Here is a 26,029-nt window from a genome sequence, read left to right on the forward strand (position 1 = left end):
ACACTCATCCTTCTCAACTCATAGCATGTACACCTGCAGTCATGGGCGTACTTTTAGGCAGGGATGGTGGGGACATGTCCATACCACTTTTGCGATGAATCGAGCTTGTCCCCACCACTTTTTCACAAATATAATTCAGAAACAGCATATCTGGACAATTTGCCATTGAAATGTCCCTACCACTTTTCGAGCCAAACCTACACCTTTGCCTGCAGTCTTCACGTGCTTTACTACCAAACCACAGAGCCCATGATTGTGTGTTTTCAGGTTGTCCAGAGGCGCAGAGTCAGATGCATCACTGTCAGTGATATGCTGTGTAAAAGGTCTCAAATCAGCAAGAAAAAAAGCCTGATGGATTCACATTTCACATAGACATATCGGTTGCAAAATCATGCCTATCACAGTGTTCTTCAGTCTTGGCATGGAAAGGGGTGCACCCACCTCTCTGAATGAGTGTGTGAGGGAGCAAGCAGATTTGGTCTGTGCGATAGGAATGGGTGTAGAGAAAAGAAAGTAAAAAAAACCCTGTTCAACAGTCCAATGACATCATAGCCTATGTGATGATTAGAACTTGAACAAAACTACACACACACACACACACACACACACACACACACACACACACACACACACACACACACACACACACACACACACACACACACACACACACACACACACACGTCACAAACGTTCTGTGTGGTTTTCAACACAGACTTCTGTGGGGGCTGCAGAATTTTCAAGTCAAATTCTAGAATGGCTAGGGGAAATCTGGAAAGTCAAAGGGTTAAAATGAAAGGCCTTCATCTGCTCAGTCCGGACACTGCAGGAGGCTGCGAGCCCTCCTTTCCTTTTGGCTCTGGGATAGCAACAAAGATGGTCTTTGATAGCCTCCCTCCTCCTTTTCTCTCTCCTCCCTCCATCCCTCCATCTCCCCTCTCCTGCCCTCTTTCCCGCCAGAGCGGAAGAGAAAGTAGGGGCGCCCTGGCCTTATAATGAAATGACAGACGAGGTGAATCAAGCGCTGTCCGAGAGGCAGAGTGTGGTACTAAGAGACTTAGCAGTTAAGCGTCAGCCAGTGATAGATGGGCAAGGACACCTAGGGGGAGAGATGGAGAGAGAGAGCGAGAGAGAGAGAGAGAGAGCGAGAGAGAGACTTGTTTAAGAGGGTCAATGAGTAGATGTGGGAGTGGGTGAGTGAGTGGGAGATATCGGAAGTCAGAGAGGCAAAACATTAGAACAAGAGGCAGAGAGGAGATAAGATGAGATGAGGAGGGCTGGGACTGGCTGATTGGACGAATAGATACAAATAGACAGACGGATGCAGAGATGGAGGAAAGATTGAGGCATGAAGTGAAATGGATAGAGAGGGGGAGTAAGAATGAGCAAAGTACATTGACAGAGAGAGAGAGAGAGGGAGGGGAGAGGAGAGTAGGTCTAATTGCATGTGATGTGTATGTGATGAGCAGCTGAGGAAGTGAAATGGAGAGAGGGAGTGAGAGAGCAAGGGGTAGAAGAGAAGGAGAGAGCGATGGAGGGAGAGAAAGGGATAGAGAACCGAAATAGAGAGTGAATGAGAGAGAGAGGGAAAGAAAGAGAGAGGGAGAGGTCTTTTTATATGTGATGTGTATGTGATCAGAGAAAGAGAGAGAGAGGGAGAGAGAGAGAGACCTAATTCAACCAATCAGCAAGCAAGATTTATGCAACAACATCAATCCAAGCCGGCTTGTAATTGCCATTACTGAACCTGTGTGTTACACTGCCAAAGCTCTCAAACAGACATTCACAATGGACACAGTAACATAACCATTAAATGTATCTCAACTCGTCGTAAATTTTATATGCGCGTGAATGTTGTATATCAGTCCAGGGCAGAGGTATTTTGGAAATATTATAGGGTGTGTGATTCTGCTAACATCATGGAGCGGTTAGAATAGCGTAAATGATCTCAGCGCTCGGGACAGCTGCTAGGTAGACCTAAAAAGAAAACAATATATTATTTAACAGACTTCCTCCCTTCCTCCCTTCCTCCCAGCCTTCACGGTGCTCCTGACAGCCACAATCTGCATACTCATTCCTCTCTTCAAGCGGACTGACTGGTGTTGATTTGGTGGTGCCCATTAGAGCATGGCACGGGAGTGGATTTTCACTCCCGTCCCATCCCGGTCCCAGAAAAAAAATCCCATCCCGTCCCATTCCGGACTGGAGTAAAAGAAACAAATCCCATCCTGTCCACTCCTGAAAAGAATGTTTCCCAATCCTGCCCACTCCCACTCAAAATCAATCCCACTCCCGTTTCATAGGCTTTTTTAAAGAAATGTTGACTCCCATCCCGCGGGAATCCCGCAGGACCCGCGGGACCCACGGGAATTCCTGAAAAATGTCATCCTCTAGTGCCCATGCAAGCTGTCTGATGTGTTACACCACGTAAAGGAAATCTGTGACATTTTTAAACAGATTTATTCACTATTTATTTTGGAGACCATGGTTTTCCAGCACCTTGACTTGTGTGTGGATGCTGTCAGATCAGATGTATCACACTAAGTAAAAAGAAGTCTGTGACATTTTTGAAGATGTGTTCACTGTTTGTTTTGGGCCTGTGACTTTCAAGCACCTTGACTTGTTTGTGGAATTGACACCATCAGGAAATTGCATTCAGATACTGTAATTAAATTACATGACCCGGTCTCCTACCCCCACTTCCATTTGTGTTGTAAACACGACTGCTGATTATATTATATCATTCTATTTTTATTTTGTGTTGATGTGCAGGACTGGACACCATGAGCGTGCTCAGCGTGGCTGTGTTTGGGGCCCTGTTCTGCTCAGGTAAACAGCATCACCACGTCTAATTTGTTTTGTTCTTTTTCGCACAGGAAGTTGGCTGTACTGGAAAGTAGCCCTACTGGCTATTTCCCCGAATGCTGATTTTGCCATCTGTCAGCTCAGCATATATACCGTACAGTACTGGTAGCATGCAGTTCCCTGTTTCAGCAAGTTTCTGCGCTGTGTGCAACTTCCAGCAGTGGAAGTCTCTCCTCTGGTGAGCGCTCAGTGTGTGACGCTGCTGGACCACTGACAGAATGACACTAGGGGGAGATGTTTCAAAAGCTAATTTTGGGTTTTTATGTATTTTATTTTAATCATTTATTTATTTCATTTCTGAATTCATGGTGACTGAGGTAGAAAGTGTTGAGTCATAACTTAACTGGTAAAAAAACAGTACATTAATTCAGTAGAAATAAATAAACACGTCCGCATATAGAACCATGTTCACTGAAAAATATTAAACGTGTTTACTTAAAACTGCGGAGGGGGATTGATTCAAAAGCAATATATTAGTTCTGTAATTGTAAGTAAATATTATGTCATTTCACAGCCATGTTTATTGAAGTTTTCACTTCTCCACTTCATAATTACTCTCCACTAAAGCTAGATTGAGAGTATAACTAAACTACAAAGGAGTGTGGAGGAAGATGCTCCATTTTAGACAACTGACTGACAGCCATAGTCAATATTCCCTGCACGGCTTAGTCTTGGCTCTGAGTTCTGAGGGTGCCTCTGTGTGCTTAGGCCGCCTTGCTAGTCGACTCTGGCACTGTATTTTACTCACGTCTTCCAGTACCGTATATCCAGATACAGTGGAGTCTTCCCTGCCCGCCTGACTGTTTTACATAAAGTTTATTTTGGCTGCCTGCATAAAGCTATTTCGGGCCTGGATATGTAGGCCATTGTAAGTTGAAAAGGCGGAGGTATTAGGGTTGCCTTTAGAGGTATTAGTTGGTATGCCGTTGCAGCCCGCATCCCGCAAGTTCTCAGTTTGTTACTATACTGTAGTGTTTGTGTTGTTGTCACTTAGCTAGTGTTAGTGTTGTTGATGAAAGACCATGAGATCACACATTGCCATGCAATGATTTGTAAAAAAAATCCTACCTGGGAAACTTCATTTGTCATTGTGACACATTGTGACACCTTGTTGGGCAGCTATGGCCTAATGGTTAGGAAGGTGGTCTTAAGGTCAGAGGGTTGGCGGTTCGAATCCCACGCTTACCCCTCCCTACACCTCCATCCCGTGCCTTGAACAAGGCACCTAACCCCACAATCCTCCAGGGACTATAACAATACTTTGTAAATGAACTGTAAGTCACTTTGAATGTAATGTAATGACACAAACTGGTAGCATGTTTGTAAAGATTCTTAGTTTTAACTGTTATTTCTCTTTTTCCAGTTCTATCTGCAAGCGCCAAAGGTAGGAAACTGCTCACCACAAAGCATTTTTGTGTCTAATTGGCGGGTATACTTTATATCGCCTTTCTTGTTTTTCATGTTCTTGTGCTATCTTGCTTTGAAATTGCATCCTTGACCTTATATCTGCGTATGCGTGCACTTGTGTTTCTGTGTACATGTCTGGATGTTTTTTTCTGTCTGCCTGTGTTCCTGTTCTCCTGTCTGTCTGTTAATATCTGTCTATCTGTCTGCTTATCTGCTTATAGATCTGTCTTTCTTCTCAGTGACATGATTTATAGTTCTAACTGCCCTGTCCTGACCCTCCTGCCATGCCTGTCAATTTTCCTGTCTTCATGCCAGCTTTGTTTACCTCTCCTTCTTTCTCCTTCCTTTCCTCCCGCTTTTAATCTCAATGTCATCTTTTACAAACACTCACTGTCCTGTCCTGACACAAATTGTCTTCCAATCTGTTTAATGGCATCTGTCTGTCTGTCTGTCTGTCTGTCTGTCTGTCTGTCTGTCTGTCTGTCTGTCTGTCTGTCTGTCTGTCTATCTACCTGTCCTTCTTTCTCCTTTCTTTCCTCCTTCTCTAATTTCGTCATTTACCCTGTCCTTACTCACCTCACTTGCTTGTCTGCTTGTCTGCCTGCCAGGGTCTCTGTCTGTCTGTCTGTCTGTCTGTCTGTCTGTCTGTCTGTCTGTCTGTCTGTCTGTCTGTCTGTCTGTCTGTCTGTCTGTCTGTCTGTCTGTCTGTCTGTCTGTCAGTCAGCTCATCTTCTTTCCTTTGTCTGTCTTGATTCTTGTGTCACCATTTAAAAACATCCTGCTGTCCTGTCCTGGTCCATCCCACCTGACCTTGTACTTGCCCTTTGCCCTTTGCCCTCTGCCTCTCTGCCCCTCCCCCACTCCCCACTCCTAGCCAAAGAGGAGCACCGGATAGCGTTCAACGGCGAGGACGTGCACATCCTGGTGCCGTCAGCGAGCAGCACCAAGGTGGTGTTCCGGCCCCGGGTCAAAGGCCAGGAGGAGGTGGTGCTGATGCAGAACGGCGAGGTCAACGAGAAGCACACGCGCGCCCGTCTGCAGAGCCAGTACCTCATCCTGGAGGACGTCACGGAGGAGGACGAGGGGCTCTATGTCATCAAGAACACCGACGTGCCCAGCCACGTCAGACACATCACGCTCATCGTTAGAGGTATGGCAATATACCACAGTATACATACATAATGCAGTCACGTTAGGAACATCACGGTTATTGTCAGGTAAGGAAATATACAGTATTTCATAAGTGCACTATCTGAAAGTAGAATTCAGTACCCTATAGTATGTATGCATACATCTTCGTTCTCACTGGAGAACGGGCTTCTCGTAACCGTGGGAACTGCTGTCCGCGCAGCGAACCGATCATGGAAGTGCATTACGGGGTCGCTGGACCACTGTACTTGTGGAATCATGAAAGTGCTTTACTGGGTCGCTAGACCACTGTACTCGAGGAACGTAAGTTAAAAGCAAATAGCAAAAAATAGCTTATTGGGCAAGGTCGCTGGCCGTGGTGCTGAAATCACTGCCGAGCCCGAGTGTTGGCTATGTACAAAACTTGGGCTCGGGAGTATAGGGCTTCAACTGAGAGCGCAGACAATACCCGCGCCCGCAAATATGTACGAGCTCTGAGTGGACACCCCCATGCCAGTTATTGGGAGAGCAAGCAGAACCAAGGAGGCGCGAGGGTGGAATCCTGGATAAAACGATCGAGTTGACGAAGACGGGGGTGATTGGGGCGGATGGTGGGTACGAGCGAGAAAGAGAGTTTCTGACTTGGAGCAGGTGAGTGGGGAATAAATGCGGTGTTGATAATTGAAGGACGTGCCAACTGTCTTTGCGCTTCGAATCTGTTGAATGATGGCTGAGTGGGGAATGAGAATCAGGTGGGTAGGTAGGCATGTCTCTTTTTAACGTGCAGAAAATAGACGAATGACAGACGAGCAGGGAATAGAGTACAGGTGTTAATTTAGACCTGTCAACGCTTCTCCCGAACTTTCGTTTTTTAACGAAACGTGCATTTATCAGGGGTGCCAAACTCAAATTCACAGTGGATGGAAATCAAAATCTGGGATGAAGTCGCGGCCCGAACTCAATATATTTATTTTTTAAATGGACTAAAATTGTGTTAGCATTCACTTAATAATACTCATAGTTAAATTTCACACAAACTCTTTCACATCATATATGGTATTTCAAATATGCCTGCTGTGACTCTGCGGGCCAAATATTCACTTTTAGGACTTTTAGGTCATCAGTTTCAGAATAAGTGGTGACAAAAACATTCTATTGATGTCTATAAATTCTATTTCACTTTGAAAATGACCTGAATTTGAATAAATACATACTTTATATACATTTTAAATGTGTATACTTTACATTTTGAGACACTCTGTATAATGCAGTCATCAATATGCTACATCATGTGTACACATTAGATATGCACATTATGCTTATTGTCAGAGGTTAGGGCTGCTCGAATATGAGAAAAATCAATATCACAATTATTTTTGTCAATATTGATATCATGACATTTTAGACTATATTTCTAATTGTGCTAAACAATTCACAATCTTCCCTCCCTTCAGCAGTGTGAGTGGAGGGCCATAGAGAAACACACAGTGGTGTTCTGCATGAGTGTTGGGTAGCAAGTTTCCTCTGTGCTTGCAATGGCTCAAGTGGAGGGGAATGTATTGCGCTTAGCATAGCCTACCTTTTGCCATTACCTGTATACACAAATTACAAAAATATTGTTACAACTCACTATGTTGACATTTTATATTGTTTGATTACACTATTGATATCACAATATTGATTCGATATAGTGCACAGCCCTCTCAGAGATATAGTATAGGATTTATATACACAATGCAGTCACATTCGGCACATCACGCTTATTGTCAGAGGTATGTTAATACACACAATGTATATCATGCTTATTACCATTAATTGACAGTTATTGAAGTATATAAAGTATAACAGAGTCATAATAAATATGCTATACATTAGTGCCCTGTCATGTCAAGCACATCACGCATATTGTCAGAAATACATCTACATACATAATGCAGTCACATTAGGCACATCACGGTTATTGTCAGACGTACTTCTACATACAGTAGGGCCAATATAATGCAGTCAGAGGTATGTCCACATACATAATTCAGTCACGTCAATCACATCGCTCTCGTCGGCAGAGGTACGGCAATATGTACTACAATGCAGACACGTTAGGCACATCATACTCTTCGCCAGCCAGAGGTATAGCAATGTAGTCACGTTGTTATTGACTGAAAATTCACACTCACATATAAAGTATAACAAAGAAAACCATTCGCTTTTAAAACCTTGTATATTTCAGGAGCGGAAAGTCTTAACTAGTTTGAATAATGCAGGCAAGCATATCACTGTCATACAGTCGTCAATACAATACAGTATGCATTAGATACAGTGCCCTCCATAATTATTGGCACTCCTGGTTGAGATGTGTTTTTTAGCTTCCAATTATTTTATTTTTTTTCTAAATAATATGGGACCTTAATGGAAAAAAAAGAGAAAAATCCAACCTTCAATACAAGTGCATTTATTCAGTGGGGAAAAAATCCCACATAAAGAAATAATTATTTGACATCAAATAATGTGTGTCACAATTATTAGCACCCCTGGTGTCAATATTTTGTACAACCCCCTTTTGCCAACAAAACAGCACCTAATCTTCTCCTATAATGTTTCACAAGATGGGAAAAGACAGAAAGAGGGATCTTCAGCCATTCCGCTTTGCAGAATCTCTCTAAATCATCCAGAGACCTGGGTCCTCTCCTCTGTACTCTCCTCTTCAGCTCACCCCACAGGTTCTCAATGGGGTTGAGGTCAGGGGACTGAGATGGCCATGGGAGGAGCTTGATTTTGTGTCTGGTGAACCATTTCTGTGTAGATTTGGCCATATGTTTAGGGTCATTGTCTTGCTGAAAGACCCAGTGACGACCCAGCTTCAGCTTTCGGGCAGAGGGCAACAGATTTTGATTTACAAACCCCAACTCCGATGAAGTTGGGACGTTTGGTAAACAGTGAATAAAATCAAAATGCTATCATTTTCAAAACATTCAATCTATTCATTAGATGGAGAATAGTGAAAAGACAACATATTAAGTGTTAAAACCGAGAAAAAATATTGTTTTGGGGGACATATGTACTCATTTCTAATTTGATAAATCCAACACGTCTCATAAGAGTTGGGACGGGGACAATAAATGGCAGCAAATGTCGAGGAAGACTAAAAACAAAACAAAAGACAACACTTAACAGTTAAATACATTAACCGATGAGATGATTTTATATAAAAAAACAGTGTTAATTCCTATCTTGGACATGATTTCACCAGCTTAAATGGTTGGTGTATTCCTTGTCATGTTTTGCAATGTTTTCCTTTCTGTAGTGCTTACAGTGTGACAGGTCTTGACCAAAAACCCACCATTTTATCACCTGCTGGTCCTTATGATGGAGCCAAACTGTTAAAACATAGTAGAGAATGCAATTTGACCTTACTATGTGGCAGTAATCGAAGATCTCCCTTCAAAATATAATGCATGAGTGGCTTTTCATGCTGTTTAAAACCCATTTATACCAATCAGCACTGTATTTAACTCTACAGATGAGTGAGAACATCTTAACCAATGCACTACTGCACCCGCATGCCATCATGGAGGCTGACTTTTGAAGCTAGCACTAACACAAGTTGGATGGTCCATTTTCACTCTAGCACAGGATGTGCCATGCTCTATTATTGTCAAAAAGAATGGACTTCTACAACTTCTGCTGACTTCTGTAAGCAAAGGACAGTTTCCCAGTCTTCTTGGTCTATTTCAAGTGAGCTCAGGTGCTTAGGAGAATGTTACACCCCTGTATCATTTGCACGCATTAAGCGTCAATTTTCAATAGCTCTAGCACTCCAGGAATTAGAGTGAGACTACAGCCAATATATATTTCATGATGTCATGAACCTATACAATGATTTTATTAACAAAAATATGTCTTATATACACTCAATCGTGGTAAATCAAAGGGAATTCAAAAATGTATGTAATAACTATGGTAATTATTCCCTTTGCATCTTTAATTCTGAGTGACTCAGCCTCTCTGTGATGATCTTATACCTGGACACGTATATTGTCCGTCAGTACAATTCATTTTGAAATGTTCTTCTTTGTTGTTTTATCTTATTTGGATGTTTACTAAATTTCACTGATCCCCGTCCCAACTCTTTTGAGACGTGTTGGATTTATCAAATTAGAAATGAGTACATATGTCCCCCAAAACAATATTTTTCCTCGGTTTTAACACTTAATATGTTGTCTTTTCACTATTCTCCATCTAATGAATAGATTGAATGTTTTGAAAATGATAGCATTTTGATTTTATTCACTGTTTACCAAACGTCCCAACTTCATCGGAGTTGGGGTTAGTAAAATGTCCTGGTATTTCAAAGCATTCATGATGCCATGCACCCTAACAAGGTTCCCAGGGCCTTTGGAAGCGAAACAGCCCCACAGCATCACTGACCCACCCCCATACTTCACAGTGGGTATGAGGTGCTTTTCAGCATGCGCATCTTTCGTGGTACGCCAGACCCACTTAGAGTGTTTGTTGCCAAAAAGCTCAATCTTGGTCTCATCTGACCAAAGCACACGGTCCCAGTTGAAGCCCCAATACCGCTTGGCGAACTCCAGACGCTTGCGTTTATGATTGTGAGTGAGGAAAGGTTTTCTCTGTGCATGCCTCCCAAACAGCTTGTTGGCGTGTAGACAGCGCCTGATGGTTGATTTGGAGACTTTGTGACCCCAGGATGCTACCATTTGTTGTAATTCTGTAACAGTGAGCTTTGGAGATCTTTTGATTTCTCTTACCATCCTCCTCACTGTGCGTGGTGGCAAAATAAACTTGGGTCCTCGTCCAGGCTTGTTTACCACTGTTCCAGTTGTTTTGAACTTCTTAATTATTCCTCTCACAGTGGATATGGGCAGCTGCAGTTGAGTGGCAATCTTCTTGTAGCCTCTGCCTGACCTGTGAAGGTCGACGCACATCTGCCTCACTTGTATGCTGTGTTCCTTTGTCTTTCCCATGTTTAAGAGTGGATAAGAGAAATGGCCTCGGTGTCACGTCATATTTATACCCCAGGGAAACAGGAAGTGATGAATTACTAATTAAATGTTCCTACATACTCTGGTAAACTTTGTAAACTACTGTAGAAATGACAGAAATGCTTCAATTATATTTATTTCCTGGGAATTGTTAAGGGTGCCAATAATTGTGGAACAGGTGATTTAATGAAAAATAATTATTTTTTAGTCAGGGATTTTTTTATTTTCTTACAATTCATTTGAGTTGAAGGCTACATTTTCCTACAATTTTCAGTGTGACAGTATTCTTCTGCAATAAACACTGAATTTATTTTAAGGCTTTTAACACATCTCAACCAGGGGTGCCAATAATTATGGAGGGCACTGTATGTCCAGCCATGTCAGACACATCACACTCATAGTCAGAGGTATGTCAATACGTATCATAGAGTTAGCTATACATACAGCACACACAGTTCACTTCATTAGATACATTTAACGTACAGTTTACATATTAGTCGAGGCACATCACACCACAACATTTACTTTAGATGCATTTCGTCTTAGGTACACCAGTGTACAATCTTATGACACTTACGTATTTTGTACACTTTTTTCGCCTTATTAACCAAGGTGATGTCAGTCATCTAAATGTCCCTGGGACAATGCAGAGTTACATGCCTTGATCAAGTGAACTTCAACCATGGATGGGTATACAAAAGACCATTGGTTATTTATGGCTTAATGTTTTTTCATCCCTTCACAAACATTCTTGTAATGGTACACCATTCAAACCTGAGAGCCTTCGATCCCAGTACTTACTCCTCAACCATTAAAGCACAACTTAATATATTGAATGTAAAACAATGTGCTTATATCTTAAGTCAATGCATTTATGCCTATTGCCCTTTTGCTGTAATACATTATCCTTGCCGTTTAGAGTTTTTGAATGTCAGCAACAAGGCTTGGTTAACAATGTATAATCATCACTTCTGTTTACTGTCACTTCCAGCTGCTCCAGTATGTTCACTTGAAATATTTGTATGTAATATTTGAATATTTGTCCGCTTAGAAGTTAGGACTTAGTTTGTCAAAAGTTAGGACTTTTGTCAAATAAATGGAAGCGTATTAAAATCATTGATATCTTTCCTTTTAGTAACTTAACCTTATTAGGTTGAAGTCAAATTCAACTTAACCATGATAAGCCTACTTTATAATTATAATTGTAATATTAGCATAGGCTATAATATTTCTGGTGCATTATAAATTTTATTTAAAAAAAAACAACAACAACCCAAAACCGTACAGAACCCAAAACCGCTGACCTTGATACCGTGATTTGGACCGAACCGTGAATTTTGTGAACCTATTTCTAACTGGTCTCCACGAGGATAGGTACTTCTACACGGTATAGTACACACTTGTTGACCGTTGTTCATTTTTTAAAAGATATTTCTTTGGGATATTACACCCTTGTTTAGAAAGGATAGAGACACATTAACAGGAAATGACTGGGGACAGGGGGATGGGGGAGGATTGGGAATTGACCTTGTGTCAGATTTGAACCCACTCTCCCTGTTTATATGGTTTTGATAGGCTCAGTGGACCATAGGGGTGTAAATAATAATCGAAATGTATCGATATATTGCAACATAATCTGACAATTGAATTGAATCACATCGTATCGTGGGGCATTCTTAAGTATCGTAAATAATCAAATCGCTGGCCCCTGCCCAATGCCCTAGCTCCATAACATAATAGAAGTGGAAAAGTGATTGGGAAAAAGTCGAATCGAATCACATTGTATCGTACCGTGGAAATAATCGAATCGCATCACATCGAATAATAAGACATCGATATCGAATCGTATCATCATGGAGGCTGTGATTTACACCCCTAGTGGACCAACAGTTCAGCTGTTCTGACGATGTTCACACTTGTTTGCACAGTTTGCACAATGTACACACGTACAGTAATTGTCACCGAGGCAGAAGTTTTAATTGGGTTTCCAACTTGCATATTCGTGTATAATACTTGAGGCTTCTCGACATGAGGAGAGATTGCACAAATGAAACAAAACTTCTTGGGAGACGGGAGCTGTTTTTATGACCTCTTAGAAAGATGTAATTACTTCCGTGTGAACTCTTGCTGAAGTGACTGCCTAGGCTCTCCCTGTTAATGACCAATGCCAAGCTCATTTGTCAGGCCATTGCAAGCTGTTCACTTTAATTGGGGTTGTTGTTAAAGTCGTGCCTCGCCAGACCCAATCTCTCTAGAAGCAGACGTCTGCGGAAACACTTAGACAGTACAGTATGGTATATATATGTATATAGCCGCAGACGAGGGCCTGAGCATCCCTCACACAACTTGCTCTCAACAAGCCGTAATGCAAAAAAGTGTTTTCATCACGCCGCATTTTTTTCGCCCCCGTGCTCGACTCAAACTTCAGGTTCCATCTCCAGCAGCAGCAGCGGCAGCGGCAGCAGTCAGGGTGCTGACAGATCTGGCAGGCGTTGCGTTGGCTCAGGGTTTTTTTTTTCTTTCGGAGCACCTGCCCATTTTTTTTTCTGCTTCTCCTCCTCCAGCACTGCTGAGCGAGACCTCTTGAATAATGCTGGCGAAAAAGCTCATTAGTCATACATCGATTTTGCTCTCACCGCTTGGTGCCACCTCCCCACAAGCCGTGAGTAAGTGCCTGCTCGCATCGCTGGGCTCATTGTTCGCGCATGATCGTGATAGGGGGGGACTGGAGACCGAAGAAAGGAGGCCCTGTTTTTTCCCATATGAGTCGGGAAATCATATGCAGACAGCTAAAGAAAAAAAAGGCCTCCAGGTCCTTAAATGTTTTTTTTCCAGAGTCCTTCTATTACGTGGCACTTAGGAACAAAGACATATGGCGGTGGGATTCCTTTGAGACCACCTGCTCATACAGTGTGACTGAGTCAGTCTTCGCTGGTGCGTGCAGAGGTATGCCTTTGAAAATAGCAGATAGGAGTCCACCTATTTTCCCTCCCACGTAGAAAGACTCCTCTTGAGCTTTCAATGGCACCAGGTATGTGGATCATGCATTTGAATTATGTTTACGCAAACACAATGAACCTTCCAGACGTGCGCATAAAGGCGTGTACTGTACATAGAAAGACTGTCTGACTCTCCTTTCCCATCCATGTTCATTTGTACCACCACGGTGTACTGTGTGCACGTCTGTGTGGATGTCACTTACGCACTCCACAATCCACCACCTCCACACCACACACTGAGTTTGCTTTCTTTTATTGATTTTAACAATCAATAACTTCCAGCAGTCTGAGGTCTAATGAGTGACCCAATTAAGCATCACGCTTGAAAATGTTTACTTTGTTGGTTATGAACTTTCACCTTTTGAATGAAATTATTAATGACATTTGTGAACTTGTGAAGAGAATTAATGAAGACCGACCGGCTAATTGGATACTCTACCATTAATAGATTAGTGTGAAGATGAGATATGGCCTACCACATTTAGCAACTGCTCGGACTACAGAACAGAGGGTCAGTTTGTCCCAATTTGCTCTGCTCTACATCAAGGGCTAAAATAACCTTGGATTTCAACACACAAAAAAGCAAAGAGTAGAAAAGAAAAGGACATTCTGGGTGACGAAAAGCTTTCCCAAGAGGGAGACAAGAATAACAGCCTTAAACACCGGAATCCCTTCTTGAGTGTCCGTTTGACCTGCTTTCTTTCCCACACCACCCTATCAGAGGTGTCAAAACCCCCGGTGCAGAAGTAAAACAAATCCTGACACAATTTCCTTCTTCACTGGGGCTATACCTTTAAACACAGATGTAGATATATTTTTTAAATTATTTTATCCTTTCATAGTTTCTAGAGCCTGTTCACACAATGCGTGAATAAAGGAAATCTCAATTGTTACTTGAAAAAAAAACATAATTTACTAGAAAAACACTTTTAAAAGCATACAGATATCTTGCGAGTTGACTGTTTATACGTAACTGATTTGAAATCTTTTAGGGAACTAAGCTACTGTATGTGTAAACCGGGTCTGAGTGACTCTTTCTTTTCTGCCCAACTTTTTAAAATTATTTTCAATGGGGGGGCTGTATGACTCTTGATTCAACTCTTGATTGAGCTCTCTATATTCAAAGCTGGCGGGGTCAAATATGTGTCATGGGTTTTTTAACCCAGGATTACTACCTCTGCCTCACACCATCCTCCTCTCCTTCCCTCCTCTTCACTTGTCTTTTCCAGACTGCGCACTGGAGCAGTCCATAAAATACGCAGACACCGCCCACATCCAGCTGCGCAAGATCCCGCTGCCCATCACCGTGGAGTTCCGCTACGGCATCAGCCACATCAACCAGACCACCGAGTCCCCGCCGGTGGTGCTGCTCAACCAGAGCTCCACGCCCGTGGAGGAGTACAAGGGCCGGCTGACGGTCAACCACAAGGAGGTGACCCTGCACAAGATGACGGGCATGGACGAGGGCAGCTACACCATCCTGGACAGCAACGGCAAGGCCCAGATGAGGACCTGCCTCAATGTGAAAGGTGAGATCATGGCCCTGCCGTGGCCAAACAGCTACCATGCAGCTGACCCGGGTTCGATTTCCGGCCCGGGTCATTTGCCAGCCCTTCGCCGTCTCTCTCTCTCCACTTGCCTCCTGCCACCACCTTCACTGTCCTATTATAAAATGGAGTAAAAAAAGAAAGATGAGCTCATGGCCAATAAGTGGGTGAGAGTAGGTAACAACAACAACTTGTATTCATGTAGCGCAGTATCACAACAATGAAGATGTCTCAAAGCACTTTCCAAGTAAGCCGACTGGGAGAGACAAAGGGGTCAGTTGTCCCAAGCCCAGGAAGAAAGCGGGCCCAGAATTGGGTCCTCTGCAAATTGCATGTATTGGGTGGAGGGAGTCCTATCAAATGACTTTGTCCTTGGCCTGGCCAAAGCTGTCAGCGGCCGTGGTTGAGTCAGTAGACTTTATGGTTCCACAAAAGGGGAAATCGTTTGCTACCTGTCCATCCACACAACATACATGACCAGGACATGATGAGCTAAGAGAGTGTTACTGTAGGCAAGCTGACTTCTATATGGAGCTAGAAGACTGTCAGAGGGAGAGAAACAAGATGTCGTCTAGCTCCAGAAAGAGGTCCAGTTGCCTACAGCTAAACTCTTTTGGTCACCATGGAGACCTGGATGAATGAGAATCTTAAAGGGACAGTTCTGTCAATTTCAACATGCATTTGTAATGCTCACACTACCCTGGACTTCTCAGTGCCTGAGATTTTTTTTCTTCTTCTTTAGCCGTTTCCGAGATCCTGGTCATTGTAATGGGGGCAGCTCTTTGTTTACATTTCAAAAAAACATTTTTATTTATTCCCAAAAACATCCAAAAGGTTATAAAACATCAGCAAACAACTAGCAAACAGTAGTACCTTTTGGGAAAATATTTGAGGTTGGCCTATGTTTCATTTTTTAAAAATGTAAACAAACGCTGCCCCCATTAGAATTGCTCATATCTCGGAAAGGGCTGAGCCGAAAAATGTGGCATCACCGGGTACTGACAAGTCAAGGGTAGCGTGAGCAATACAACAGCATGTTGAAATTGACTGAACCGGTCCTTTAACAGAAACCAGAAAATGTCGAATCATTCCTTGTGTAGTGCACTATCCAACTCGTTATCCACAAATTACACAGGCGCCGCAATGCTTTTATCGTATTTCCGGTTGTGCAGGGGAGTCCATCGACTTCAGTGGCGGCCGTTAGCCTGAACTTGCCTGAACTCGCACACCAGAAATTCTGTGGGAAGTACGGAATGATATGAAATGAGCAGACATGGGCATGTACATAAGGTGGATAGGGACTAAAACTGTGATTAAAAAAGTGTAAAAAATGATACCCTTAATAGTTCACTATACTGTAAGTAAATTACACAATGTGAACAATATGAAAGGGGAGTGATAATGAGGTGTAGGCGTAAGTCAGATAGAGGAGGGGAGATATTATTACAAAGGGGAGATATTTTAATAAATCATTTAACATCTGAATTACGAACGGATTCATGCTCTGCCTCTACACGCTGGCTTTAACATAATCTTGTTCAAAATGTTAACAAAGTCCTGTAATGGAATTAGACACAGAGTAGATTTGGGATTTTCTGATTGGTAGTAGTGTTAAGACCGAAGCCTTCAGAAGCAGATGAAACATTGAAGAGAAGACAGCTGGGTAGCTTATGTAGTTTCGGAGGTGAGGCGGTGTCCCCAATGTTTATGGCGATCATGTTTCTCTAATCTGTAAGATGAGCCCAGGCCTCAGTTACTCTGCCTCAAAGCAGCTGATGCATTTAGGGCTACATTTCCAATTAGATCAATTCAATTTGATGCCTGCCTATGCATAACGCTGACGCACAGTGACATCTGAAACAGCCTTAAAACGTCTTGCTGCACCCAGAGATTTAATCCCACATAAAGCAACTTCCTAGGAAAAGGCAAAAAAACGTGTGTTTAACAAATCTTGCTTTGAATCACACTGTAGATAGATAGAGCGATGCTGGATTGAACCTTGTCCAAGGAACGCTAACTGTTAGCTGAAATTGGAGGATCTGAATCACGGTCACCTGAAGCCACAGAGGAATGTGACGTTTGTGATAATGTAATAAGATCACACGTGTTTGTCCTTAGGCACTTTTCAGGGAGATAGATGAAGAGACTTATCATTAAGGTGACAAGATCTAAAAGTGAATTTTAATAGCATTTGGCTTGAGGTGAAGAGATGGCTATTTTGCAGACGAGTCAATGTAAGTCCAATTTCGAGTCCAATTAAATCTCAGGATCTAAAAATATTACATTTTTAAAAAACGTCCTTTTTTTCTATCCTACCCTGTCCTACCCTTTCAACTCCAATCTATTCTGGCTTCACGTGAGTTCCTCCATGAGAGCTAGTAGGTGAAACATTGATCTTAATAATGATAGCTAATTTATTTCACATCTCAGACAACAACAAAAAAGCCATTTTGGGATTCATAATTGTCCCCCTTGGGCACCCACGAGGAACAATGCCTGATCCAGCCACTTCATCATCAATGTGATTATAATAACTGGGGAGGAAGGGAGCTTTGCACCGTGTGGTAATTAGTCATTTCATCATGAAATGTCACAGTTAATTATAGTTCTTTAATTGCCACCCTGATCTCCATGATGACAAATAGGGGCCCAGGCAGGTGAGAAAGAGCGGGGCAGGGGGATGAGGCTGTCAGGCTGGAGAAGATTGATAAGAAGAAAGGGCCCAATACAAGTTAGTCCTATCCGGACCAGTCGCCTCCTCACTGTGTCATAAATACCATTGTACTGTATATAAAAGAGGTGGACACACCACTCCATGTGCTATTGATAGAGGTACAAAGGTCTGATCTATAACTGCTTGAAAAATATACAGTAGAGCTTTCAAGCTTTAAGAGAGAAATTTGGGATGGATGCAAGGGAACTTTATAGATACTTCCAGGTAAGGGATTACTATATAAATTAAATTAAATTAAAAGAACCAAGAGAACAAAATGGGATCATTAAAGTAATAATACATGCATATGAAGGAAGAATGTGCAGAGTAATTTCTGCTCTATACCAAGCCCTGGGGGCCAGTGGAGGTTATTCAACCACATATGTAAAAGAAAAATGGGAAAAAGAGCTGGACATAGAAATAACGGAAGAAAACTGGAATAATGTGTGTAAAGCGCAACAGTCAGCTACGGGTTCAAGAATATGGCGTGAATTTGGGTGGAAGAATATCATAAGGTTCTTCATAACACCAAAGATAACAGGAAGATACACACCAGAGAAAAGCTCATGTTGGAGGCTATGTGGTCAAAAGGAGGCAGACCATGCACATGTATTCTGGAAATGCCAAAAAATAGAGGATTACTGGGAGGGAGTTTGGAAAAAGTTGAAAGAAATACTGGGGTATGAAATTCAAAAAACACCTCTGGTATTATATTTAGGATATATACCAGAAGACGAGGTTCAATGAGAAGATACATACTTGCTAAAGGTACTACTTGCAGCCAACCGAAAAGCAGTTATAAGAGCATGGTTTAAGGTAGACCCCCCAACTCTAGAAGACTGGCTTAGTATAGTGGAAGAGATATATGGCATGGAAAAGTTCTCACATTGTTTGAAAATGCGGGAGGAACTATTTGGAAGGAAATGGGTGGAATGGCTCTGGTACAAAAACAAAGATGATACCACTGAACAAATTATAGATGAATAGACTTGATTGTTTGCATTTATATATTAAAAAAATGAAGACGATGAACCCATAAGCTGTTATATTATTTTATTTTTTTTATTTTGTTGTTTGTCTTTTTTCTTGCTTGTAACTTTGTATCTGGATGTAAATAATTAATAAAAAAGAAAGTTAAAAAGAAGAAAAATATACAGTAAGCCAATTACCTTGTATGATGAGATAAAAAGCACTATTTGAGGCACTCCTTACTAAAGTTAAAAAGCCTTTATTAAATACTGGCTACATGCCATACTGTACCTTGTATGATGTTCAGAATATCTTCATTGGTAATGTAACTGCTTGATTTCTTTTATCGCAAACATTTGTTGCTTTACCTTACATATTTTGATGGCAAACTTCAGTCTTCCTCAGATAAAGCAAATTAATCAGTATGTGCTAATTAGGCTTACCGTTAGCTTTGGTTACTAATGCTTATTTGGACCATATGTGTGAAATAATATTTATTTATAATGCTTTCAAGTCTCTTTGAGACTTGGGTGTGACTAAGAGCAAAACAATTAACAATTTCCCAAATGGCAAGGTTGACCTGCCTCCCTTGGTTTGCTACTGGTTGTTTGCTTCCTGGCAAAGTGAGAGGAGTTCCCGATTTTTCGGGAGATCGGAAACAATATTTACATTGCTCTTGTCCTGACTAGAAGCAGTGTCGAAGGTGTTGTGTCACTAGGATGGCATGGCCTGGCTAATACAATATTGCAGTACTTCATTTTGAAGCGTAGCCTACGCAGATATCAAGCTGAGATGCTTTAGAAAAGATAATCACCTTTTCAGTGGACACAGGGAGATTACCCACCACAGACGTCTGACTCTATTCCAAAGGCATTTGACTCCAGTGTCAGTCTTTTGATATCCTCAGAATCACAAGATGACCTGCAATTTGGGAACAAAGACATCTAAAGTGGACAGAACAGAATGAATCATTCCTCAAGGCACTTTGGAGCAGAGCAATTTCTAGTGCAAAATGGGAAAAGGAGCAATTTAACAAGCTTTACAGCATGAAATGATCCACTGCCGATAGGCAAAACAATTGACATTTTATATCAATAAGGTCAGCAAACAAGATGAAAATGTTAAGCTTGAACTGCCAGGCATTTGTATTGGCAAAGGGGTTTCCATCATTACCAAACAGGACTGATAAAGGTACTCCAGACACCTCTATAAGCCTGGTGCAGAGCACAATGTGCTCCAGGCCCAAGACTGCAGGCGCCGTTGGTATGGGACTATGGATGAGCTCCAGTTATAACTACCATAAATATCAGAAGAAAAGAGCCCAGTAAAGGCCTCTAGGCAGGCAGAAAAATAGATATTTCATAACAATAAGGTGAAGATAAGAATGTGAAGTCTGTGCTGGCATTTGTATTGGCGGACATAAAAGGGTTTTAGATGCCTCTATTAGTTGGGGTGGAGCACAATGTTACGGTCCAGGGTTACAGATGTCATTGGTATACTGCACTAAAAATGTGCCCCTCAGTTACGTCAGGGGAAACAATCCCTGTAAGTGTTCCTGCTTAGTTTGCAAAAAGAAGCGCAAGGGGCACAACTCCCTCCCCAAATCAGATTGTATTACGTGCCAACAGCTGTTTGACACACCTATCCATTAATAGGAGCTGAACGGTGAAATGTAAAACAAATCCAAAAATTGATCTCTGTCACCCTCTCTGGACGCCCTGTGTGCTACTCAGAACACCAGCACTTTTCATGAGGGATAGCTGTGTTACATCATCTCCCAAATAATCAGATCCAACCAATATAATATCATAACACCAATCGGTTATAGATATGGCCCCTGTTATAATTTAGCTGTTAGCAGAATGGTAATCGGGCCATCATAATGTGGCCCGTATTACTAAAGGCCCTGTGTAATGCTGATGCTGTATTTGGGAAGTAGTACTATTGAAGACTGGAAGTCTTTTAAGGCACCTGCAAAAAAGGCCTGCTAAATACCTAAGCCGTTTTTGGGGAAATGTGCACTCAGCCTACTATAGCCTAAATATCTCAGCCTCTGAAGCACATGAAAACATGTTCCAGTTAAAAGCTAAGAGCTCCAGGCGACTAGGTCAATGCAGCATATATGCAGCGTACAACATCAATAAGTTAAAGGACTATTACAGCATTCCACTCCATTCCATTCCACACAATAAACCTCTTGGATTCTTTCTTTCCATTGTACAATTGTTGTGAGTGACCCATCCAATATATATAATTGGTGTTACATTCGGTAGTTCCAGACCCTCTATAACAGTGGTTCTCAACCTTTTTTGAACAAACGCCCCTTTGACCTCATCATATCTCCCAACGCCACCTTGATCTCATCCACCAGCACCGCCCCCCTCTCAGAGGTATCCCTCTCAACGCCCCCCCCCCTAGGGCTCACCAATGCCCCCTGCCGCCCGAGAAACACCAATATAACCCCAACGTTTCACTTCTCTTCACCAGAACACCAGCACTTCTCCCACCTGGAATATGACCAGACGCTGGAGATCAACCTCTACCTGAACCACAGCAAGGTCAGCCTGGTGTACGTGCGGGACGCGGACCACAAGGAGAGGCCCATCCTGGAGCAGGGCGAGCTGGTGGTGCCCATGGACCCGGCCATAGATGGGCGTCTCTCCCTGGAGGGCTCCAAGGCCTACCTGAAGCACGTGCGGGTGGCGGACATGGGCCACTTCAGGGTCAGGGATCATCTCGGATTCCACATCGCCGATGTCCACCTGAAGGTTCATCGTAAGTGACCTACACTTTATATTGTATATGTTACTGTGTACTATGTTCAGCAGTGGCTCCCAAACAGGGGGTCAGGACCCTAAAGGGGGTTGTGGACGTACTGAAGGGGGGGGGGGGGACTTTGCATAAAACCAGGAAATTCCCAAGCTAATAGCTAACATAACTGCATATTGGTAAAAAAAATTGCCTGAGAATATGGCGGGCGGTGGGTCGTGAAAATATTCTTAGTTCACATGTTTGCCACTAACGCATGCCTAACTGTCTGTACAAGTGATGGAATAGACGTGTTAAGCAAAATCAAGGGCCCTCTAGGTCCTTATTACGAATATTGCAATAATACATTGGCAATGGACAAGAAACACATAATGAGTCATCCATTTAGGCAGTTAGACCAAAGATTTTCAATATGGTCGAGAAAGTAAGTCCTAGCATCAGCAATGTAACAAAGTGGAATCAAGTCTTGCCTCCTAAATGGGCGCGTGACTTTGCAATGAACTCCATTCATTCCCCAAGTCTCCTATAGTCTCATAAAGGGGTTTGAGTTTAGAGCCTTATGTCATATGGATCCCGGAAGAAACTCTTTATGAATTGTCTCTACCTTATCAATCGTCTCTGGTTAGACATGAATTAGTCAACATGTGAACAATAAAGGAAAGTGTATTACTATTTTTACATTAGATTGCACTCCTATCATCAGGGGCTTTTATCCAGTGGCCGAACAACCATGACTACATTTTAAAGTTTTTGTCTTTTTGACTTTATTCATGACAGTACAGTGAAGATGGTGACAGGAAGCGAGTTGGGAGAGAGAGATGGGGTAGGGCCGACAATGGACCCGGGCCGGGAATCGAACCCGGGTCGGCCGCATAGTAAACGAGTGCCCCACTGTTAGGCCACAGCAGGGCCAACCTTGACTACATTTTATGCAAACAATGGCAGCTGAATAAATCACGCTGTGCCACAAGGTTAGCCGGGGTGATTGTTTTGCAGTAATGTTATTGATTTAGCACTAACACTAAAATATTGAAAGGTGCTAGCATCAGACACAGGTCCCACATACCCCAGTCATGGTATGACTCTCCCCCAGCCATTTCCTGTGCACCTCTTCAGCTGTCCTGTCATAATAAAGGCAAAAAAGACATGATGCACTTTAAAAAGAATGTGACTTACAGAAAGCCCATAAATAACCAGTGAATGTGCAGAGACATATAGAGCCGTTCTCTTCCACCACAAGGAAACCAGGTATTCAACAGAAATGCACAGTGTTCATCTCAACACTTACACAAGTGTTATTACTGTACGACTAATGTGTACAAGCCCTGGACAACCCATCTGAGAATACCACTCCACCTGCTGCCCCACCAGGGATAGCACAAGCTCATCTAAGCCTCACTGACAGATAAATACAGTGTAATTGCTCGAAACCTGCAAAGTCATCATCATATGCTTTGCACATGCAGGATCGCAGGACACCACACCTGCTCAATCATCATTTCCATCTCTTGCCATCTGGGAAAGATTCGAAAGCTTAATATCGTCTGTGTCAGGCAGAAACCTTGAATCTCCGCTTTTCATTGTTTTACTTATTAATTTTATAAATCACTGTTTTCTAACTCACTCATTTCAATATTAATGTTGATGGTTATTAAATTAATTTTGGTTATTACAGGTGAATAATTCATCATAAACATGTACTCGTGGGGTCTGACCAGTAATACTGATTTATATTTTATAATGAATAGAGAACGAATATAAAATAATACAAAATTACTGGAGATACAAGGTTTCTGCTAGACAGCGACTCTATGCAATGAAGCCAAGGCCTTGCACCATGAGCCAGGAAAAAAGTGCATACAAATGTAATACTATTATGAAAATATCCGAGGTACGCTACATTACAGACATTGAAATAACATTTTACATGTACGTGAATATTGTCTTATTCTGATGTCGTTGCTTTATGTTATTGTGCTGTTTACTGACACGTCATGTGGGCTTGCATGATTGTAATGTGCGCTCATTTCAACTAAGATCTTTTGGCCAGCGTCCAGCAAATGACTGCGATCCAGAATGTGTTTACTAAGCAAAGGGAGTTGTAAGCAGGCCTTGCCTTGCCTTGGCCAGTGACCATGGCTGACCATGCTGACTCAGGGCAAAATACGGGCCCATTTTAATGCACGAGCATGTTGAGCACAATCTGATTAAGTGGGGGGGCTTTGGGAACGGGACAGAGCGAGATGGCGATGGAGTACTGAGCTAGACTTAACGTGCATTAAGATCTGGATTTATTGTTTATATGTCTCTGTCTCATTTCCAACTAAGGCCATAAATCCTGTTTGCTGTACGCATAGTCAACTGCACTCTCCATTGCAATGTTCTCCACAATTACCATTTTATATTTGACAACCACCATAGCTCATTTTGTTTAACGTAATCATTCATAAACTATATACTTAATCTCTCTTAAATTTCTTTTCCTTATTTAGCAAACAAATTGTTTTGTTTGTTTTCTTGTTCTGTTGTATTTTATTTATTTACCCTCATCGTGTTTTCTCCCAGGTTAACATTAAATCACTATTTACATTACGTAGCCTCTCACTGCAGCAGAGGTTGCCGGCGACCCTATTCACTTGCTGAAAATGCTTAACTACATCATAACAACATTGCTATGACATTACAGAGAGCCATAGTGCTGCGCTAAGGGGATAACTTAACATTACACTTGGCTGACACTTTTATCCTATGCGTTTTACAGTTATTGCACAGTGTTATTGGTTACAGTCGCTGGAGAAATGTGGGGTTAGGCGCCTTGCTCACGGGCACCTCAGCCATGGATGGAGGGAGAGGTGAGGGTCAGATTAGAACCTTCAACCATCTGATCCTAAGACCACCTCCCTAACCATTAGGCCACGTTTGACCCACACTATTTCGCTGTGCGCTAATTTGTGTGTCCTGCCAGTGAAACTCCGTAAGCATCCCATAACATTTCCTCCACATCCCCGCCTCTCTCTCTCTGTTTTCTGTCTCAGTTCTCTTCATCCTTATAGGTCTATATCCTGCAGTTTGTTGAAACAAAATTCTGTCCTTCCTTTTGTATTCACCGTGATGTTGTCATATTCTGCCCTGTCGTGTCTTTTGTTTTGTTTTGATTTGTTGTCTTGTTTTGTCTATCCCTCTCCTCGCCTCTTCCCTTTCCTCCTACTTCCTCCCCATTCCTATTGTTCTTTTCTGTTCTCTTCTGTTCCTCTCTCTCCTCTCCTCTCCTCTCCTCTCCTCTCCTCTCCTCTCCTCTCCTCTCCTATGTTCTCCTCTCCTCTCCTCTCCTCTCCTCTCCTCTCCTCTCCTCCCCTCTCCTCTCCTCTCCTCTGCTCCCCCTCTCCTCTCCTCTCTTGCCACCCTCCTCCTCTCCTCTCCTCTTATCTCGTCTCCTCTCCTCTCCTCTCCTCTCCTCTCCTCTCCTCTTATCTCGTCTCGTCTCGTCTCCTCTTATCTCCTCTCCCTCTCTGTCCACTCCACTCCTCTCCTCTCCTCTACTCTGCTTTCCTCTCCTCTCTCCTCCTCTCCTCTCCTCCTCTCCTCTCCTCTCCTCTCCTCTCCTCCTCTTCTCTCGTTTCCCCTGAGCAGCCTATAAGCTTCCTCAGACCACGGTGGTCATCCTGGGCCTGCTGGGCCTGGTGGGCCTGATGCTGCTGATGTGTCTGCTGTCCTGCCAGATCAAGGTGCGCCGCCGCAACGAGAAGGCCCGCAAGATCGCCCTCATCGCCCAGCAGGCCGGCAAAGCGGACGGGGGGGACGCCTTCCGACAGGTACGTTACGCCGGGCCTACATGGGTTGTCCATCTAGACAGTAGGCCTACTGTTTGTGTAGTGTATGTTGCAACCTAGTTGACTGTTACGTTGCGTGTCATATGTAGTTTAGTCTGGAGGGTTAGATTGTGCACATCCCTGGTTAAAGTGCAGGACAAAGCCGGATGCAAGTTAGGAGAAGATGCACGTAGAAGGGATCGAGAGAGAAGTCTGCACATTTGAAATCCTTTTTTAATCTTTAATTTTAAGGCAGCTAGTAGCAGAACAATTGCACACAGGACCCCAGGGCAAGACCTCGGCCTGCCAAGGTCAAAATAGGGCCCCACCACAAATATGGGAGGACCCTGGGCTCTGGGGCAAATGCCCTGCTCGTCCGACCTATAGCTCCGCTTCTGATGGTATCACACCTGCAGGCCAGTTGTGATTTTTGGTCACTCAATTGAGTCTGTGTTTGAAGAGAATCTAAACAAGACCTGAACGGCAGAAACGTATTTCTGCCATGGACTTCCCACTCTAAAACTAAACTTAAAATGATATTTAACCAGTTGCAGTGTAGGGGAATGTTTTCAGCGTTGAGGTTACATGTAAATAAGTTAAAGGGGTTAAAGTATGATGACGTCACCTCATCAGCTGGGATGGAGAGGACGTTCCTGTGGAGACAGTCGAGCAGTTTTGGAGACTGATGTGAACATACATACGTATACCATGCTGTGAACTTGATTTTAAACTTTGTTTTGTTTTGCGTACACTCTAAAACCTGAGCCAATGAAGTTGCCCAAGTGGGAGAGATTGACCTTGACTGTGTCCTGCACAGTAC

General features: G+C 42.7%; 1 protein-coding gene across 1 annotated transcript in view; it reads left to right on the plus strand.

Annotated features, from left to right (window-relative positions):
* The first annotated feature begins 2,783 nt into the window (after window positions 1–2,783).
* The window catches only part of LOC134435730 (uncharacterized), a 30,207-nt gene continuing 6,961 nt past the window's right edge, over window positions 2,784–26,029 (plus strand). The window contains exons 1-6 of the mRNA XM_063184776.1: window positions 2,784–2,829; window positions 4,229–4,249; window positions 5,147–5,422; window positions 14,632–14,931; window positions 21,119–21,406; window positions 25,031–25,212. Coding sequence (XP_063040846.1) covers window positions 2,784–2,829; window positions 4,229–4,249; window positions 5,147–5,422; window positions 14,632–14,931; window positions 21,119–21,406; window positions 25,031–25,212 — 1,113 coding nt within the window. The remainder of the gene's footprint in view (window positions 2,830–4,228; window positions 4,250–5,146; window positions 5,423–14,631; window positions 14,932–21,118; window positions 21,407–25,030; window positions 25,213–26,029) is intronic.

The sequence above is a fragment of the Engraulis encrasicolus genome, chromosome 20, assembly GCF_034702125.1.
Source record: "Engraulis encrasicolus isolate BLACKSEA-1 chromosome 20, IST_EnEncr_1.0, whole genome shotgun sequence".
NCBI classification, from domain to species: Eukaryota; Metazoa; Chordata; class Actinopteri; order Clupeiformes; family Engraulidae; genus Engraulis; species Engraulis encrasicolus.